The sequence below is a fragment of the Bos mutus genome, chromosome 18 (genome assembly GCF_027580195.1).
Source record: "Bos mutus isolate GX-2022 chromosome 18, NWIPB_WYAK_1.1, whole genome shotgun sequence".
Lineage (NCBI taxonomy): Eukaryota > Metazoa > Chordata > Mammalia > Artiodactyla > Bovidae > Bos > Bos mutus.
Genome location: NC_091634.1, coordinates 676,601 through 697,414, shown reverse-complemented (window position 1 = coordinate 697,414; position 20,814 = coordinate 676,601). Strand labels below are relative to the sequence as shown.

The 20,814-nt window shown below is 44.0% G+C and overlaps 1 protein-coding gene across 1 annotated transcript; it reads left to right on the top strand.

Moving 5' to 3' along the window:
* Positions 1-7,653: 7,653 nt before the first annotated feature.
* On the top strand, positions 7,654-11,904 carry LOC102264985 (zinc finger protein 154-like). Its single transcript, XM_070386937.1, has 3 exons — positions 7,654-7,921; positions 9,214-9,340; positions 10,446-11,904. Exons 1-3 carry the CDS (start codon positions 7,889-7,891, stop codon positions 11,768-11,770), a joined length of 1,485 nt encoding a protein of 494 aa, XP_070243038.1. The 5' UTR covers positions 7,654-7,888; the 3' UTR covers positions 11,771-11,904.
* Positions 11,905-20,814: the final 8,910 nt, after the last annotated feature.

The following is a 20,814-nucleotide window of genomic DNA, read 5'->3' as shown; positions in this document are numbered from 1 at the left end:
TTCTCTTGTTGGCACTCCCGGGCTCTAGAGCACAGGCTCAATAGTTGTGGCTCAAGGGCTCAGTTGCTCTGCGACATATGGGATCTTCCCAGATCAGGGATGGAACCGGTGTCTCTCGCTCTGGCAGGTGGATTCTTAACCACTGAGCCACCAGGGAAGCCCTTATAATGCACTCATATAGATGATGGTAAGCGATACAGTATGTGGTAAATTCCTGGTTCAGGCAGAGACTCCAGATCTCATGCCACCATCTGGAATATGGTTCATGCTTCCCAGAGAGAGCAGGATATGTGTAAGGAACAAGATTGTGCCTCCGCGGGAAACCCGCACTTGGAGGCTCTCTGCGAATCCTGTTTGAGGTCCCCTATTTGAGTGGCCTTTCGATTGTGTGAAACTCTGCGTCTTTTCTTTAGTTGTGAACAGTCACCCCGCTGAGTAACTCCCTGGAGTTTCCCTGCTCCACTTGCCTCCACTCCCCCCACCGCCCACCCCCAGGAGCTTTTAACCATCGTCCAGCAACCCCCAAGGCAAGCCTGCTCCCTCTCCCCACTTCATACTGGGGCAGGGACTTAAAGGGAGCATCTTTTGTTGTGACCCCTCCCTTGATGTGCGGGGATCCCAGAATCAAGCCCACAGCCCAGCATCTCAGCGAGTCTAACCCAGGGTCCCCGCCTTCCCTCTGGGCCTGTTTCCACCCCAGGGGAGCCCCTCCCAGTTCCCTCTGGCTCCTCTGCGTGTCCTCAGCCTCCCTACTCCCTGGGGTGCCTCAGACCCTCTCCTTCCTGGATGCTGATGGCCCCTCTAATAGTTTGCAAAAGTTGCCATAACAAAGTGCCTGAAACTGGGAAGCTTAAACAGGAATTTATTTTCTCACAGATATGGAGGCTAGAAGTCTGAGATCAAGGAGTTAACAGCATCGACTCCTCTGGGATGGCGCTCCTTGGCTTGTAGATGGCCGTCTTCTCTCTCTGTCTTCACGCGGTCTTCCCTCTGTGTGTCTGTCCTACCTTCCTCATTTTCCTACCTTCTTTCTTTTTTAAGGACCCCAGTCACATTGGATTAGGATCCACCCTCGTGGCTTTATTTAAGCTTTTTTAAAGACTACTTCCAGGTACAAGGACATTCTGAGGTACTGGATGTTAAGACTTCGACACATGAATTTTGGGGCATACACTTCAGTCCATAACCGCCCCCATGCTTCTTTTCAGAGGGACACCAGAGACACTGGCAACACTACAAACCGTGGCTTGCCTTACTGTTCTGGGATTATTTTTTGTTTTGTTTGGGGTTCTGTTCTGTTTTGTTGTTGTTGTTGTTTCTGGGCAGCTTGCGGGATCTCAGTTCCCCGACCAGGGATTGAACCTGGGCCACAATAGAGAAAGCCCAGAGTCCTAACCACTGGACCACCGGGAACTTCCCTTTGTTTATTTTATTATTGAATATTTTGACTTAAAGTAATGGAGAATATATTCAAAATTCAGACAAAAGTTAAAATTAACTGTAAGTTATATGAGGTAATTGTACCAAAAAAAAAAAAAAAAAAAAAGTTGGGGGAGATCTCTTCCAGAATTCCAGAATAGTAAAAACAATTACTCCTTAGTAAAGAAGAATGAACAAAGTTCCAACATAAGTCTTTATTGTTTCACTATCTTCTTACTGGCTAATGAAAACAAAAATAGCCAAAACTCATTTTTGAAAAACAGGCAAAGTATATGAACATTTTAATAGACATAAAGGTGGCAAATGAGCAAAAGAAAAATGCTTAACATCATGAAACATCAGGGAAGTGGGGCTAAAACTACAGTGAGATACTGTTATACACATTTATTAAAAGGGCCAAAACTTAAAAAGTCCAGCCATACCCAACTGTTGGCAAAGATATAGAAGAACCAGTCTGTCACTGCTGACAGAAATACAAAAGGAAACACGTTTTAGTTCACAGTTTGATGTTTCTTGAAAAGTTATATGTTTATTATCCTATAACTCAGGCATCACACTCTAAGGTATTAGACAAGAGAAATGAAATACATCCATATTGAAGAATTGTACTGAGATGTCCATAGCAATTTTGCTTGATAGAGCCAAAACCCAGAAACTATTCATATATCCAAAAAAAAATGAAAGAATGAACAAATATTGGTATATGCGAAGAACATCATACTCCTCAACAACATAAAAATGAACTACCCACATCAGAACCATTGACGAATCTCAAAATAAACACACTGCATGAGGAGGACACCAAGGGGAAAAAAGACTAACCGTTTTATGTAATTCCATTCATAAGAAGTTATAGAAAATGCAGAATATGTTATTATAAAGTAAATCAGTGTTTGCCTGGAAGGCCAGGGAGGGCAGACAGAGATTATTAAAAGACATGAGGTAAATATTGTGTAATGCATAAGTTAATTACAATGATTGTTTGATGGTTTCATAGGTTTATATGAATGTCAAAATTTATCAAATGGTACAGTTCAAATATGGACACAATTGTTTATTAACTATACCTAAAAAGCTTTAACAAACAAGAATTCTTACTCTTTTAGAAAAATAAAGCTAGCAAACCTCTGTTGACACCACCATATCCCTTGTAATGCCCTGAGATCAGCACCTTGCCTCAATAGTAGCAAACATTGGTGAGCAGTGAAGACCATTTACAGGCTGGGTCACAAAAACCACGTCATTGGACTAAGAGATCTTCCATCAACTTGTTGTTTTCCTGTCTGAGCAGCAATGGCCTTAGGGTGTACAGCCCAGAGAAGCTATAGGAATCCCTAAGACCATTAGATATTTTCTGACGAGGCCCTCAGCTACACAAGACATACAATTCTGAGGGTTCTGAGAATTTGTGCAGCTGCTCATCCTTCACAGCCATGGCCCCTGGAGCACTGTGGATGCCCCTTTAAAAGACGAGCATTCCAACCAATCTGCTGTAGTCTCCCATGCTCTCTGAATGACTATAATTCCCCCTGTAATCTTTCAACCAGTGACACGCACTCCCAGATATACAGAATTGTGGCCATCAGGGCACATGGCTCCCCTCTAGGACCCAGGGAACAGACTTCCCTCACCAGTGCTGAGCAGTATCTCCTGTGGAGAAGACAGAATTTCATGCTTTTTCCAGAAGTACTTGAGGTTGTCACACTCTCCCTCCTTAGGATATACTCTGTCACAAAAAATTCTAGCATTCTGGCTCAAAGCAAGGCAAAGCAGGCCCAAACTGCCATGAGAACTGCTACCATTCCAGCTCCCACCACCCCCATGAGGTACACAAGGGTTAGCGTCCCATGAAATCTGCTTCTTGTATTTGGGCAGAATCTACTTGTTTTCAAACTACCCCATAAAGTGAATAGAACACTCGAGATTAAAGGTGACTGAAACCATAAGGCCTTTGTTATAACAGAAAACCAGAACATTGGCGGCAGGCTGCTCCTGGGTCAGTGCTTTGGAGGCTGGATATTCCAACATGAAAGCCATGTGAAACCAACAATATCCCCCCCGCCAAAAGGTACTCCATCTTTTCAGGTCACCAGCAGAACTCAGATGGAGTCCTTTGGATCACAGCTGTGTCAAGTCCCTGTCCAAACTAATCAGAAAAGAAAGTATTCCAGCCTCTCAGGAAGTCCCCAAGGGAATGGGGGAACACTGCAATTTCCTGTTCCCAACACACTGGGGTGGGTGAATGATGCCCAGTCTGGGCACCTGCTAGGTGGTAGAGATGATACCACAGAAACCTGGGTAGGTTAACTGGGACTTCCCTGGGGGTCCAGCAGTTAGACTCCACACTTCCACAGCAGGGAGAAGGTATTCGATCCCTGGTTGGGGAACTGAGATCCCTCTGGCCTCATGGTGTGGCCAAAAAAAAAAAAAGGGCTGGGTTGGTTAAGGTGTGCTATGCACCTCCCACATCCCTGAATTTTATGTTGATGTAAGAGGTTCAGTTCAGGCAGATGATGCCTTCAAGAGGCATGTCCTTGAGTGTTGTTTTACTGAAGGAGGAAATACAACATTTTCTGCACATCTGAGTTGATTCCCCTGTGTGAGTTTTGTAAGCAAGCAGGTAAGTCCTTTGGCTTATGGCTTCCTCACATTTAACACACTCATAAGGTCCAATCCAATGTGAACTCTCTGGTGTCAAGTGAGGTTAGAGCTTTGGCTGAAGGTTCTCACACTGGTCACACTTAAGTCTTTCTCCAATGTGAACTCTTACAGTCATTGATGCTTCCCCTAAAGGATTTTCCACATTCACTGCATTCATAAGGCCTGTCTCCAGTGCAAATCCTCTGGTGTTTCAGGAGGTTAGATCTTTGACTAAACAATTCTCTCATATGTAAAGCCTTTCTCCAGTATAGTTTTCAGATATAGAACAAGGCTGCTGTTTTGACTAAAAGATTTCCCACATTCACTGCACTTAAAAGGCTTTTTCTCCAGTGTGAACTCTGGTGTTTCATGAGGTTGGATCTTTATAAACAATTTCTCATATTCCCCACACTCATAAGGCCCTTCTCCAGTGTGAACTTTCCAGTGGTTACTGAGGCTGTAGATTTGGCTAAAAGGTCACCCACGCTGGTTGTACTCTTAACACTTTTTCACCAGTGTCTAATGAGGCTTGGCTAAATGATCTCCCACATTCACTGCACATGTGATATCTTTCTCTGGCGAGAACTCTCTGGTGATGAACAAGTGTGGAGGAAATCACACACATACACACACACACAGGGCCACATCGGAATTGCGCTCTCAGAAGAGTGAACAAGTAGTGTTTGTGAGATCAGCTTCTTTAATGTTGGTAGGGAGGGATATCTCCTGATTCCATGGGAGGGTGCTGTTGGCTTACCTGAATATCTCCAGGGCAGGCAGGGAATTGAAACTGCCTGAGAAGGGATGAGCAGGAACTCCACTTAATCCCTGTGAGAAAGAAGACTGTTGAGTTAGGAGACCTTGTGTGCAAGAGCAGAGTGAGGAGAACCAGCACTCAGGCCGTTGAGGTCCTCATGGTTTCACAACACAGCACTGTAATACCAGCCTTAATTTTAGGCCTTATATCACAACCTGGCAAAAACATCCTGAGTACGCTTTGCCAATTCAGACATGATTGAGTGGTTCCAGGGACTTCTCATGACTCCCTGAGCTGCAGCAGCCCCAAATCTTTCTATGGAGTCCTCACTACGCGGGGCAGTTCCTTGCCTTAGACTTTGCCATTCAGAACACATCTGGTCTCAGACACATGTGGCCCTCTCCACTCTTGGGCTGCACTCCCAGCCATCACAACTTTCTTCTACCCACATTGAAAATTGAATCCCATTTAATGGAACACACCAGGCCTCATGACTCTCATAAATAACCAGGTTCACCCTAGACTTTAGTCTCCAGGCTGAAAAAAGCACCCCAGATCCCAAGTCCTCACAGAATCCTGGTAAGTGTTTGAAATGGTGAATAAGCACCAGCCCCATTCTGAGTGATATCTTGCTTCAATAACCTTTTGTTTCTGCATTCACACATCCATCTAATGCCTATTCTCCCCTTGGAAGCTTGGCCACCTGCCACACTATCCTGTCCGCAACACATTCCTTTCAAGGCCACTTACCTGCCTCAGTGTGTTTGTAAAGCCCCAAACCAGGCACTCATACAGAAACACCTAGTGCACAGTCTCCACCATCCCCTGTCTGACCCCCTAACAGTTTTACCTCTGTAATCTGAACTTTGTTGCTGTTGTTTTTCAGTCACTAAGTCCTGCCTGACTCTTCGCGACCCCATGAATTGCAGCACGCCAGGCTTCCTTTTCCTTCACTATTTCCCAGCATTTGCTCAAACTCATGAGTTGGTGATGCCATCCAATCATCTCATCCTCTGTCGCCCACTTCTCTTCCCATGACAGAACAGAAGGTAGTCTGGAGTATTTTGTCCCTCACCAAATGTACATAGACTGGAAAACTGAAAACTGACTTTATGCTTTGGGGTCAATGTATTTGAATTGAAATAAGATAAAGGTTATTAGCTCCTGCTAACTGCAGATGGTGATTGCAGCCATGAAATTAAAAGACGATTACTCCTTGGAAGTAAAGTTATGACCAACCTAGATAGCATATTCAAAAGCAGAGACATTACTTTGCCAACAAAGGTCCGTCTAGTCAAGGCTATGGTTTTTCCAGTGGTCATGTATGGATGTGAGAGTTGGACTGTGAAGAAAGCTGAGCACCAAAGACTTGATGCTTTTGAACTGTGGTGTTACAGAAGACTCTTGAGAGTCCCTTGGACTGCGAGGAGATCCAACCAGTCCATTCTGAAGGAGATCAGCCCTGGGTGTTCTCTGGAAGGAATGATGCTAAAGCTGAAATTCCAGTACTTTGGCCACCTCATGCAAATAGTTGACTCATTGGAAAAGACTCTGATGCTGGGAGGGTTTGGGGGCAGGAGGAGAAGGGGACAACAGAGGATGAGATGGCTGGATGGCATCACCGACTAGATGGACATGAGTTTGAGTGAACTCCGGGAGTTGGTGATGGACAGGGAAGCCTGGTGTGCTGCGATTCATGGGGTCGCAAAAAGTCGGACAGGCCTGGGTGACTGAACTGAACTGAACTGAACAGTGGACATGTTTTATGTCTGAAAGACTCTACAAATAATCTTTTTATTTTTATCTGTAGCCTTGATGGGGGTTCAGTTCAGTTCAGTTGCTCAGTTATGTCCAACTCTTTGCGAGCCCATGAATCGCAGCACGCCAGGCCTTCCTGTCCATCACCAACTCCCAGAGTCCACCCAAACCCATGTCCATCTAGTCGATGATACCATCCAGCCATCTCATCCTCTGTCATCCCCTTCTCCTCCTGCCCTCAATCTTTCCCAGCATCAAGGTCTTTTCAAATGAGTCAGCTCCTCGCATCAGGTGGCCAAAGTATTGCAGTTTCAGCTTCAACATCAGTCCTTCCAATGAACACCCAGGACTGATCTCCTTTCGGGTGGACTGGTTAGATCTCCTTGCAGTCCAAGGGACTCTCAAGAGTCTTCTCCAACCCCACAGTTAAAAAACATCAATTCTTTGGTGCTCAGCTTTCTTTATAGTCCAACTGTCACATCCATACGTGACCACTGGAAAAACCATAGCCTTGACTAGACGGACCTTATTGGCAAAGTAATATCTCTGCTTTTTAATATGCTGTCTAGGTTGCTCATAACTTTCCTTCCACGGAGTAAGCGTCTTTTAATTTCATGGCTGCAATCACCATCTGCAGTGATGTTGGAGCCCAGAAAAATAAAGTCAGGCACTGTTTCCATTGTTTCCCCATCTATGACGGAGGGGAGGGGGTGGTGGTTGAGGCCAAAAAATAGTATTTGGCCTCTGGGAGCATGCTGAGCTTCACCGAGTCTGAAACACGTCTCCAAACACTGGTGTGACCAGCTGCAGAGAACACTTGGCAGAAATACGGTCATGATCCCTTTAAACAGGGGGCGAAGCTCACCTGGATGTGCCACTTTCCAAACTCCCCTCCTGGCCAACCTCGCAAGACGCCCAGACCCAGCTCTCTGTGGATCCATGGGGACTACATTACCCAGAATGTTCAGAGTCGAGCGGCAACTATGTTACCCAATGAGAGCTTAGAACGAGGAGGCCGCGTAACGTGAGGGAGGGACTTCCTGCTTCCTCCGCTCGGGGCCATGTTAGCTGTTCGCGGTTTTGTTTACCCGGTGTGAAAGGTTCGGGAATTCTGGGCCAATCCTGAGGTGACGGAATTTAGGAAGTCCGAGAAAGAGCTTCTGGCCCGGCTGCACAGAGGCAAGTCTCAGGCTCGACGCCGCCGCCCGGGGTGCCCCATCCCAGGCCTCGGATCGGGACCGCCTCGCCCGTGTGCTCTCTCCTCTCCTGGCCCCGCTCCGCCCCCAGAGTCCGATGGCAGCGGCAGCCCCGAAGAACCCGCTTCAGGTAAACGCTGGTTCTCCGAGCCCTGACCCCACCAGACACTAAAAACCCAGGGTTTAGGACGGTGAGGCGGTCGTGGGTGGGACCCTGTTTCTGATGGCGTGATGGCGCGTGGGCGAGGGTGACAGGCACCTGTTAAAGGGCGAACCGAGCACTGCGGCACCGAGATTGAATGGGTACCAGCGTCCCAGCCTTCAGGGCCAGGCACGGGTATCGGGAGGCCTGAGCCCATCGAACCCCGCCATAGACTCATCCCTCAAGAGTTGGCGTTTTCCACATTTCCTACGGCTACAGAGGCACTTTTTGGAACCAGCACGCCAAGTGCTGTTGGGAGGGTGTCCCATTTCTTCACTGGCCCTGACCACCAGCCACATGTTCTCTGGATTGTGGTTTCTTGAGATCTTTTGCTGCCTTGTTCCCAGTTTGGGATCTGGAAGCCCTGGAGAAACCCCACGGCCAGGGTTATATGGAGGGATTTTTGTTTTTGACAGCCATCATAAACAGGTGTGAAAGGTCTTCAGTCTTCATTGTGCGTGCAGGATTTTAGTTGTGGCATGAGGAATCTTTAGTCGCAGCACGAGGAATCTTTAGTCGCAGCATGCAAACTCTTACCCCAGGTCCACTGCTTTGGGAGCTTGGAGTCTTAGCCTCTGCACCACCAGGGAAGTCCCACGTTGTATTTTCTGATGTGAACCATGAGGGAGTAAAACAGGATTCAGGTATATTCCTCTTGTTTTGTTTTGAGCAGGTGTGGTAATGGGAGCTCTATTAACTGAGATGAGGAAGTTGGCAATAATAATATTCTCCAGAGATATTAGAAACTTCTGAGATGTTTCTGGCATTAATTGAGCAGCTAAATACCCAAGTCTAGAAGTCTGGAGTGTGGGACAGTGAGGAGGTGGTGATTGTAGGCATGTCGCTGTTTGATCCAGTCTCACAGATAATGCATACCTGAAAAGGGAATATCCTTGATGACACCAGGGTCCTGGAATTGAGACTTATGTGACCTTGGCCACATAAGTGGAATATCCTGGCACGAGTGTGTGGATCCCTCCATGCCAGGTCCACAACTTTGATACCCACCTACCCACCTCTTCCTATAGATGACTGGTTCCAGTGATAAGTGGGACCATTTGAAGACAGTGGCATTAGTAGTTTCTTCTGGTTTCTTCTCTGAGTTGGAGAGTTTGGGAAGAAGATGGGCATGTGGATGATGTGTGTGTGGGGGGGGGGCAGTGGATAGTTGTCGTTGAGAAGGGGGCTATTTATGATTTCCTCTGTCCCCATCTTGCCAGGGCAGTGTGACCTTTGAGGATGTGGCTGTGTACTTCTCCTGGGAGGAATGGAGTCTCCTTGATGATGCTCAGAGACGCCTGTACCACAATGTGATGCTGGAGAACTTGGCACTTATAATCTCCTTGGGTATGACTGTCAAACTCATCTCTGTTCCTTGAACTGCCTCTGCCCTTTTTTTTCCCAGGAGCATTCTATCCTCACGTCAGGACCCTGGACACTGCTCCTTTCCCCAGTTCCCTGAGTTGGTGCTAAGGTTGGGTGGGCTGAGATTTGCGCACTGTGCTCTCCTTCCTTTAGCATACCCAACACTAGCCTTCCTGTCGACTTGCACTCTTATTATTTTTTTAGTTCTTTTCATTATTCTTTTCCATCATGGTTTATCATGGATTTTTAATTTCTTTGGTTATTGTGTCATCAGAGTGCCGTGTATTTGATTGCTGAGAGAGTGGAATCAGGTTGGAGAGCCCACAGAATTTCACAGGATGTATATGAATCAAGCGAGATGGCTCAGATGGAGCCTGGCCCTGCATCGTAGCACATAAAGGACGTGATGACAGTGCTGTATTCAGACTGCAACAGAAACCCATTGTGTTGACTAAAATTTGATCCCAGTGGCCACACTTGATTTGTGTTTTCCTTCCTCCCCTTTCGTGACACTTCGCTGGTTCATTTGCTTTGTCGCTTGTACTCTTACTTCCAACCTGTGGTTAACCTCACATTTCTGGACTTTTCTCACCACTGCGTCTGCAGTGCTTTCCACAGTGGCCTCTGTGTATTGTTTCATGAGGTGTGCACACATTCTTAAATAGTCCTGCAACACCAGGTGTCCTGATACAGTTGTATTTTCTTGGGTCTTGACACAGCTTTTTAAAAATTATTTAATTTTTATTCTTTTGAATGTGTGTGTGACACAGCCTTTTTCTACAGTGTTCATGTGTCACCAGCAGACAAGTTCCTTTTGAAGGTTTGTTGTTGAGGAATGAATTGCAGACCCTGTGTCTCTGCTTTGTGTCCACCACATGGTTGTGCCCTTCACCTCATAAGGTCACTCCATTCTCTGATCTTGATAGCCCAGTAGTTCTAAGCAGCCCCATCCTCAACCAGAACCAACTCTTTGTTCCTGCAAACAATCGCATGGACAGGTTCTTGGGTTTATTACACTGAACTTGTGTAGCAGCTACCCCTTCCCACCTAAGTCAGTGCGCACTTCACCAGCATTACTTGCTTTCAGGTTGTTGGCATGGAGCAGAGGATGAAGAGGCATCTTCTGAACAGAACATTTCTGTACATGGAATGTCACAGGTCAGGATTCCCAAGGCAGGCATGTTCTCCCAGAAGGCCCATTTTTGTGACCTGGACTTGGGAGACGTTTTGCACTTGACTGAGCATCAGAGGCAGAAACTGTATGATATTGGGGCATGGGAGAAACACTTGTATTTCAGTGTAAAGTATCAGCACCGCAAGCAGCACACTGGAGAGAAATACCTCAGAAGCAAGATGGGCAAAGCCTCATTTATGACCAACTACAGACTTTTTATGTTGGGGAAGTCACTTTCTTGTGGGGAGTCCACACAGACCAGGGATAAGTCAAACAGGAGAACTGAGTGTGGAGCAGCCTTTCACAGGGGGAAAACTCATTACAGCCCTGGAGAATGCACTGAAGACTTCAGTTGCAGACATATACTTTCTCAGCATCAGAGAGTCCTCACTAGAGAAAAATGCTACACATGTAATGAATGTGGGAAATCTTTTAGCAAAAGCTACAGCCTCAATGACCATTGGAGAGTTCACACAGGAGAAAAGCCTTATGAGTGTGGGGAATGTGGGAAATCCTTTAGACAGAGCTCTAGCCTTATTCAGCATCGGAGAGTTCACACTGGAGCAAGACCTCATGAGTGTGATGAATGTGGAAAATTATTTAGCAACAAATCCAACCTTATTAAACATCGGAGAATTCATACTGGAGAAAGGCCGTATGAGTGTAGTGAATGTGGGAAGTCCTTTAGCGAAAGCTCTGCACTCCTTCAACACCGGAGTGTTCACACTGGAGAAAGGCCTTATGAGTGCAGTGAATGTGGAAAATTCTTTACGTACCACTCCAGTCTCATAAAACACCAGAGAGTTCACTCTGGATCAAGGCCCTATGAGTGCAATGAATGTGGAAAGTCCTTTACCCAAAACTCCAGCCTCATTGAACACCATAGAGTTCATAGTGGAGAAAGGCCTTACAAGTGCAGTGAATGTGGGAAATCTTTTAGCCAAAGCTCTGCACTTCTGCAGCATCGGAGAGTTCACACTGGAGAAAGGCCTTATGAGTGCAATGAATGTGGGAAATTCTTTACTTACAGCTCCAGTCTCTTAAAACACCAGAGAGTTCACACGGGATCAAGGCCTTATGAGTGTAGCGAATGTGGGAAATCTTTTACTCAAAACTCCAGCCTCATTAAACACAAGAGAATTCATACTGGAGAAAGGCCTTATGAGTGTAGTGAATGTGGGAAATCTTTTAGCCATAGCTCTAGCCTTATTAAACACCGAAGAGTTCACACTTGTTAAAGGCCTGATAAGTGCAGTGAATTGGGGCAATCATTTACCCATAGGTCCAGCTTCAGCGACCACTAGAATGTTTACATCGGAGACATGCTTTGTGTGTATTTGTATGTGGGAAATTAATCTTTAGGCTCCTAAAACAGCATAATGTCACATTGGATGAACGCCTTTTGAGTATGGCAGACATGGAAAATCGTGTAGCTGAAGCCTGGCTTCAGTACACTCCAGAGAATTCAGTGGAGAAAGGCCTTATAAGTTCAGCAAATGTGAGAAAGCCTTCAGCTGAAGAATGTATTTCACTGAATACCACAATTTCAAATGGGAGCACTATCTTCAATGTGCAGGTATATATGATTTCTTTGTTGAGTGCAACAACACTGGAGGAAATCCCTTATGAAGATGCCGTTTGCCTGTTTTAAACCTCATTCATCCAGACATCCACTTAACTTCAGGTATGTGGGAACTGTGTTGCGCTTTTTAACCTCTCCAGAACCCTTGCCAGATGGATGTCACTGCCAGTTCTGTAGCAGAAATCATATCACCCCTAACCACAGGCACATTTCTACTGTGTGCCACATTCACCCAGCCTAGTGTGTTCAGGGAAGGAAACCCCAGTTCTGACCCATTTATGGGATGATTCATGAGCAGCTTGAGCACTTAAGTCTTTCCCAGTTTTTTTCCCTCCTTCATGAATTAAAGCATGGACCTTACCCACTTTTGGCCTAAAGGACTCTGCTGGTGATTTGAAAAGATGGACTACACTTTTCAGGGATATTATTGGTCTCATGAGACTCTAGTGATGGGATTTTCTAGCTTCCAAGACATCAACCCAGGAAACAGTCAGTTTCCCCTTGCTCTTGTTTGTAGAATGGTAAAGGTCTTACTGTTTAAGCCACCATTTATCTTAGGAGTTCCTTCACTGTATGGGGTGGTTTGTTGTTAATTGGGTTTGCTAGCCTGAAGAGATGAAATACTCTGATGAGGATCCCAAATTGTGTGCCTCAATGGAGACAGTATGATGGCAGAATATGCCTCTCCAATTGTGGCCTAGGTTGCTGCTCAAAGCCTTCAAGGAAAAGGACCACCTTCAAGGACCACCTTCGTGGTCCTAATTTATAAGTTGTATGCCATGATATTTTTCAGGTTCAGAGTTCAAACTGAGGAGGGGGCCGTTGCTGATTGCTGTGACTACTCTCAGTGCTTCTGAGAGCGACATACACTTGTTCTCTTGTTCACAGGTGATATTGCACCTTGCTCAGCACTGTTGAGGGAAATCTGTTCCCCAGGTCCTGCAGTGGAGCCCCGTGCCTGATGTCCTGAATTCTGTAGAGTAACAGCAGTGATTTTAAGATTATATAAACACTGGATTAATAGTGGAGGAGACTGCAGCATACTGATTAGAATGTGCCCCTTTCAAAAGGTCACTCAAAATGTTTAACCACTATGGCTTTGGAGGATAAGCAGGTGTGGAAATTCTCAGAACTTTTGAAACTTTTTATCTGTACAACTTAGGGCCTTGTCAAGGAAAATAAAATAAAGGTTTTGTGGATTCCTCTGGCCTTTCTGGGCTGTTCATCTAAGGCCATTGTTGTGCAGACAGAACAAGGATAGAGAGGAGAGAGCTCCTTAGTCAGCTCTGTGAGATTTGTGACCCATCCAGTATCCATGTTGAATGAAGTTTCCACCTCAAAAATTGCTCACCTGTTTTTGCTGCCACTGAGGCAAGTCCTGAACCTGTCCATTGAGTCAGTATGGTTGCCAAACCTGATGTTCTAAATGAGGAAATCCTGTTCCTATTTAAACTATACAATTTGGTGATTTTTTACATTTATGTAAACCCATGAAACCATCAAACAATCATGATAGTTTCTGTCACCCCATACTTACCTTGAATCTCTTTGTCCTCCAAGCAGCCATTAATTTGCTTTTCATTATAACAGATGCGTTTGCATTTTCTAGAATTTTATATGATTGAAGTCATAAAGTGTTTAGTCTTTTTTCCTCCCCCCTTTGGGTACCTTTACATGACATGTTTATTTTGCAGTTCATCAGTGGTGCTTATATGAGTAGTTCTTTTTATATTATTGAGAATTATGTTCTATCACTATGCCTCAATTTATTTATTCATCTGTTTATGGGTATTTTAATTATTTCTGGTTTTGGCTGTTACAAATAAAAGCCGTATAGAAGTTGGATACAGTTCTTCATATTGAATCGTTTCCTTTTTCTCATGCTGATACCTCAAAATGCAATACCTGAACCAGAGTGTAGGTAAATATGTAACTTTTCCAGAAACACAAACTGTCTTTTAAAATGATTGCTCCCTTTTGTATTCCCACCTTTAGTGCGAGTTCCAATTCTCTCATATCCTTGCTAAAGTGAATATGATTTGCTTTTAAACATTTGACTCTTTGAGTAAATGTATATAGTATTAGAGCACTTTGATTTTAGTTTCATTTCCCTTATATTTCATGATGTTGAGCATAGTTGGTGTATAGGAGATACAGAAGAAGGGTCAACACGTTAAACAGTTCAAAAGACTCAATAAGCCAAATCTGGATCATGGCAAATTCTAACAACAAATGGCAAGTGAATAATATGATTAAAAGAAAATGGGAAGTGGGGGATTTCCCTGGCCATCCAGTGGCTAAGACTCGGCACTCCCACTGCCGGGGGTATGTGTTCAATCCTGGTTGGGGAACTAAGATTCCCGCAAGCTGCATGGCCTGGCCAAAAGAAAGCCTCTAAGGAAATTCCAGTAGATACTTCTACTCTAGGAGAACTTACCCTACCCACTGCCCACTAAGAGTAACTGAACTAATCAGTTTACCCTGAATACAACAGTTTACAGCCAAAGTTCTCGGCATTTTTTTTTCTGAAAGGTGAGTGGTACATAGAGGTTAAAAAACTTGGAAGACACACCTACTTGTTGCCTAAGATAAATTTTGTATCCAGACTGCAGTCTACATTAAGTAATGATGGCAGTATGGTAATTACACAATTTAGCACTTATAAATATTTTGATTTTATGCAACAAATTAATGGAATTATATAAGGATCTTTACGTTTTAGAAACACCTCCTAAAGAGGTTATGTGTGAAATGACATGGTGTCTGTGATTATAAATAAACCACTAACTGCATGGGGATAGATAAAATAAGAGCCATAAAAGGATAAATAGGGAATTCCCTGTCAATCCAGTGGTTAGGACTGCACGCTTCCACTGCATAGGGCTTGGGTTTGATCCCTGGTTGTGGAACTACGATCCTGCAAGCTGTGTAGTATAGGATAAATAATGACAGATGTTACTTCCCAGTAGTCTTCTGTTTTTGGGTATATTTGAAAGCAGCCATTACAAAGGGTAGAGTATGTGCTGTTAATTTTGTGTGGTGAGGATAAATGTAAAAGGCCAGGAAGAAACTGAGTTTTGAAACTATGAATGTAAACATCAAAATGGATATTTTAAGCAAACTCGTCACTTCCTAATCTTGTTTTTATTTTAATAGCTATCATTTTTCGTGTTTATGTGGCCATATTATTCCATTTTATTTTATCTGGTGTTCTTTGGAAGGAATGATGCTACAGCTGAAACTCCAGTACTTTGGCCACCTCATGCGAAGAGTTGACTCATTGGAAAAGACTCTGATGCTGGGAGGGATTGGGGGCAGGAGGAGAAGGGGACGACAGAGGATGAGATGGCTGGATGGCATCACCGACTTGATGGACGTGGGTTTGGGTGAACTCCGGGAGTTGGTGATGGACAGGGAGGCCTGGCGTGCTGCAATTCATGGGGTCGCAAAGAGTTGGACACGACTGAGCAACTGAACTGATACACAAAATCCTACACAGATTACGAGGTCATTTGTAACTTTAAAATAGAAAAAATAGCATTAACATAGAAAATTAGAACAGGAAGAGGCCTTGGATATCACCATTCCCACTTTCCTTCTTCAGCAGATAAGTAAATTAGGGCCCAGAAAGGGGAAGTGCGTGACTTGGAGAGCTAGTTAATAGCAGACTTGGAATTAAACCCAGGCTTAGTAACCCCTTGGTCCAATGTTTTGTGTTTTTTCATTTCACAGTTTTAACTGTTTTATTTAAAGTTTTTATTTTTTAGAGCAATTTTAGGTTCATAACAAAATTAAGAGGAAAGTGTCTGCCGCTGCACATGCATCACCTCCATTGTCAACATCCCCCGCCAGAGTGGGCCTTCTGTTACAACTGATGAGCCTACACTGATTCATTCCTGTCCCCCAGTGTTTGTATAGTTCGTATGAGGGTTTACTGTGTGTGATGTATATTCTGAGTTTCAATATATTTGAACAAATTTATAATTTGAGTTTGAATACATTTATAATTGGTGGCTCAGTAGTAAAGAATCTGCCTGCCAATACAGGAGACGTGGATTCATTCCATGGGTTGGGAAGATCCCCTAGAGGAGGAAATGGCAACCCACTCTAGTCAGTATTCTTGGCGGGGAAATCCCATGGACAGAGGCGCTTGGCGGGGTGTGGGGTTGCAAAGGACTGGACACAACTTCGTTTCTGAACAACAGCCAGTGCATCACTATAGGACCACATAGAGTGGTTTCACTGCCCTGAAATCCCTCTATTCTGTGTGTTCGTCCCTCCCCACATTGCCTGGGAACCGGTGATCTTATTTTACATCTCCATAGTTTAGCCTTTCCCAGAATGCCGTATAGTTGGAGTCACACAGTATACGGCTTTTTCAGATGACTGTTTTCACTTACTAACGTGCTTTTTAAGTTTCCTCCGTAAAACAAATGAAAAAGATTCCTCCATCATGGCTTGATAGTGCGTTTCTTTTTAAAACTGAGTGATGTTCCATTGTCTCGATATACCACCATTTATCCAAACACTTCTGAAGGAGACATCTTGGTTGCGTCCAGGTTTTGGCAATTATGAATAAAGCTAATGTAAACAGTCGTGTACAGGTGTTTGTGTGAACATAAGTTTTAGACTCCTTCGGGTAGATACTGAGGAGCCCTATTGCTGGTAAGAGTCTGTTTGTTTTCTAAGAAACTGCCAAGTGTCTTCCAAGGTGGACATACTGTTCTTCCCAGCAGTGAATGAATGAGTTCCTTTTGTTCCACACCCTCACCAGCATTTGGTGTTTCAGTGTCATAGACTTTGGATTTTAATAGATGTGTAATGGTACTCATTGTGAAGAATTTTTGCATCAATGCTCATGAATGATATTGGTCTGAAATTTTCTTCTGGTATCTTGTGTTTGGGTATTATGGTAACACTAGTCTCTGAGAATGAGTTAGGAATTATCCCTTCTGTTTCTGTCCTCTGAAAGAGATTGTAGAGAATTTGTATAATTTCTTCCTTAAACATTTACTGGAATACACCAGTGAACCCATTTTAGTATGTTGTATTCTGTTTTAGGAAGTTATTAATTACTAATTCAGTTTTCTCTGTTGCTTTATCTTTTCCTATTCCTGTTACCCATAATTTACAGCTTTTGTAGTTGTTCTACAGTTGAGTATCCTGTTTTGTCCCACCCCCAGTTCTGGTGGTTTCTATTGAGATACCCTCAAGTCAGAATCTTTTCTTCACTATGTCCAGTCTACAAATAAGCTTATCTAAAGCATTTACTTTTGTTACAGAATTTTTTATCTTTATCATTTCTTCTTGGTTCTGTGGTAGAATTTCCATCTCAGTTATTTGTCTACTTTATCCAGAAGAGTGCTAAACATATTAATTGTTTTAAATTCCTGGTCTCATAATTCCACATGTCTGACTTGTCTTGAGTCTGATTCTGATACTTGCTCTATTCAGACTTTTCTTTTTTCTCTGCAAACTTTGAAAAAAAAATTCCTTATGCCTTACACTTTTTTTCTTAATAGCTATCATGTACTCAGTAAATGGAACTACAATCAACAGGTGATTTTAAGGTGTGGGGAGAGGGGAAGTGTTCTGTAGTCCTATGATTAGTTATCAGTATATCTTTTTGCATTATAACTTCTTCATTAACCTATGGAATCCTTAGGAGTGATTTCTATTTTTTTTTTTTTATTTTAGGAATGATTTCTTAAAAGTTCCCAAACACAGGAAGTTTTGTTTGTGGTTTAAAGTTTTAAGTTAAAAAACTAATTTAAATTGACACACAGGTCTCAGCGTATTTGCCTTTCTGCATTGCGTGGAACAAGGTGTCTGGAGTTGGGCGTTTTCCTTTTCCCAGGTCACTTAGGCTCTGATAAAACCTAAGGCTCTGCTTTAAAAGTTTCTCCTGGAGCACACTTTGTGTAAAAAACGAAATGCTTTGAACTAGTTGAATATGGTTCCTTTAACTCTCTCCTGGCCAAGATCATTCTCGGAGATAAAAATGTCAATAAAAGTGTGGGTTTTTTCCCCATGATTTGGTTCCCCTGAGTTTTTGTTTCTCAGACTTGGCCCCTCTGAGCCTCCAGGAATTTGTCAATTACAGTTCCAGTTTCCCTATCCTGGCATTGGTTCACACAGTGGTTTCAGCTTGTTGGTTTCTGAGTCAGTGAGTCATGATTCTGTTTCGCTGTCAGTCCTCCAATTGGGAGACAGTGGCTTGCCCTGTGACCACACTTAGAAATCTGAGAAGAATTGTTTATTCTTTCAGTCTATTTAGCCTTTTGCTTGTTAGAATGGAGTGGAGAAATCCAGCTTGTTATATGCTTGACCAGAAACCAGAGGTTCCCTCTTTCCCTTTTTTTTTTTTTTCCTATCTTTTTTTGGTTGTTGTTCTTTCTGAACATATTAAATTTCTGTTACAGCAACACTGCTACAATCTGAATGTGTTCCCTTCACATTTACTTGTTGAAATCCTAACCCACAAAGGTGATGGTATTAGGAGGTTGGGCTTTTTGGAGGTGCTTTAATCATGAGAATGGACCCCTTGTGAATGGGTTAGTGCCTCATAAGAGGCTCCAGAGAGATCCCTAACCCCTTCCACCTTGTGGGGATAGATTAAGAAATCAACAGCCATGAAGTGAACCCTACCCTGACCATGCTGAGCATCCTGAGCTCTGATTTCCAGCCTCCAGTGCTGTGAGAAATAATTATCTGTTGTTTATAAACCAGCCAGTCAGTGATATTTTGGTATGACAGCCAGAACAGACTAAGACACATTCTGTCTTTTGTTATTTTCAAATATATACAAAAATGGAAAAGACTATTATGAAACCAAACACTTCCCCAGTCTTCCGATTTGTCATTCAATGAGCATTCTTGTTTCACCCATCTTCATGTACACTGGTGGATTGTTTAACGTATGATCTCAGACATTACACCATTTAATGCATAACTTCTTGAGAATTCATTTTTAAAATGTGAGGGCTATTTATAAACCCAATAGCCATAACACAAAAAATATTTTAAATATATTACTGCTGCTGCTCTGCTAAGTCACTTCAGTTGTGTCCAACTCGGTGAGACCCCATAGACGGCAGCCCACCAGGCTCCCCCATCCCTGGGATTCTCCAGGCAAGAACACTGGAGTGGGTTGCCATTTCCTTCTCCAATGCGTGAAAGTGAAGTCGCTCAGTTGTGTTGGACTCTTAGCGACCCATGGACTGCAGCCTACCAGGCTCCTCCTCCATGGGATTTTCCAGGCAAGAGTACTGGAGTGGAGTGCTGCTCAGTTTTCTCAGTTATCTCAAAAGTATGTATGTGTTTTCCTAAATCAGATTAATTGCAGTTAAGATCGAGAATGGATCCTTATGTCTTTCAGTAGCTGTCTCATAAGTCTTCCACCTACCTTTTTTTCTTATTTTTGTTGAAGTCGCTGAGTTGTTTGTCATATGCTAGATGTGGCTTATTGAATGATGTTTAAGTGGTCACCCTTCCTTACCTCATATTTCCTATACTGTAGATACCACTGAGTGAGGTTTCCTCCTAGTAAACAGATTTTGATGGTGGCTTTTGGAAAAATAGAAACAAAATCTCCCATGCCAAAGATCCTGTCCATAATGGTATTAGGGACAGAAAACACTTTGGTTAGTATTTGCAATGTGTGTCTTTCTAATCTCACCAAGTAAGAAATTCTGACATTATCTCCCTGGAGATAGCATTAGATCCCACAGGTTAAGGGCTCAGTCCCAGGACACTGCCCCAACTTCAGTTCAGTTCAGTCGCTCAGTCATGCCTGACTCTTTTCGACCCCATGGACTGCAGCATGCCAGGCTTCCCTGCCCATCACCAATTTCCGGAGCTTGCTCAAACTCAAGTCCATCGAGTCGGTGATGCCATCCAATCATCTCATCCTCTAACGTCCCCTTCTCCTCCTGCCTTCAGTCTTTCCCAGCATCAGGGTCTTTTCCGTGAGCCTCAACTTCAGGTACCTTTCAAAAGTCCAGAGTGTTAACTCTGCTTCTGATCGACTGGTTATAATTCTGAGGTTTCCATGTCCCTCTTCTGGGGTGTTATTTTGTTAGAGGGGCTCACAATTCAGGGAAGCACGTACTTAAATTTAAAAGGCAGATGAAGAAGTCTACAGGGTGAAGTCTAGCAGGGTCTGGGGCATAGGCACAGCCCTCCTGTCCACGCTGGGCACAGCATTTTACAGACTCGGAAACTCCGTAAATCTCGTTCAGGCATGTGTACAGCCTTTTCATCCAGAGATGAGGGTCTCCTCACACTCCCTTCCTGGAGGTCAGTGGGTGGGGCTATGCAGGGGCCCCACCCTAAATCACCTCTTGAAGCTTTAATTCACTTGTGCTCAAAGTTCAGTTCAGTTCAGTCGCTCAGTCGTGTACGACTCTTTGCGACCCCATGAATCGCAGCACGCCAGGCCTCCCTGTCCATCACCAACTCCCGGAGTTCACCCAGACTCACGTTCATAGAGTCAGTGAAGCCATCCAGCCATCTCATCCTCTGTCGTCCCCTTCTCCTCCTGCCCCCAATCCCTCCCAGCATCAGAGTCTTTTCCAATGAGTCAACTCTTCGCATGAGGTGGCCAAAGTACTGGAGTTTCAGCTGTAGCATCATTCCTTCCAAAGAAATCCCAGGGCTGAGCTCCTTCAGAATGGACTGGTTGGATCTCCTTGCAGTCCA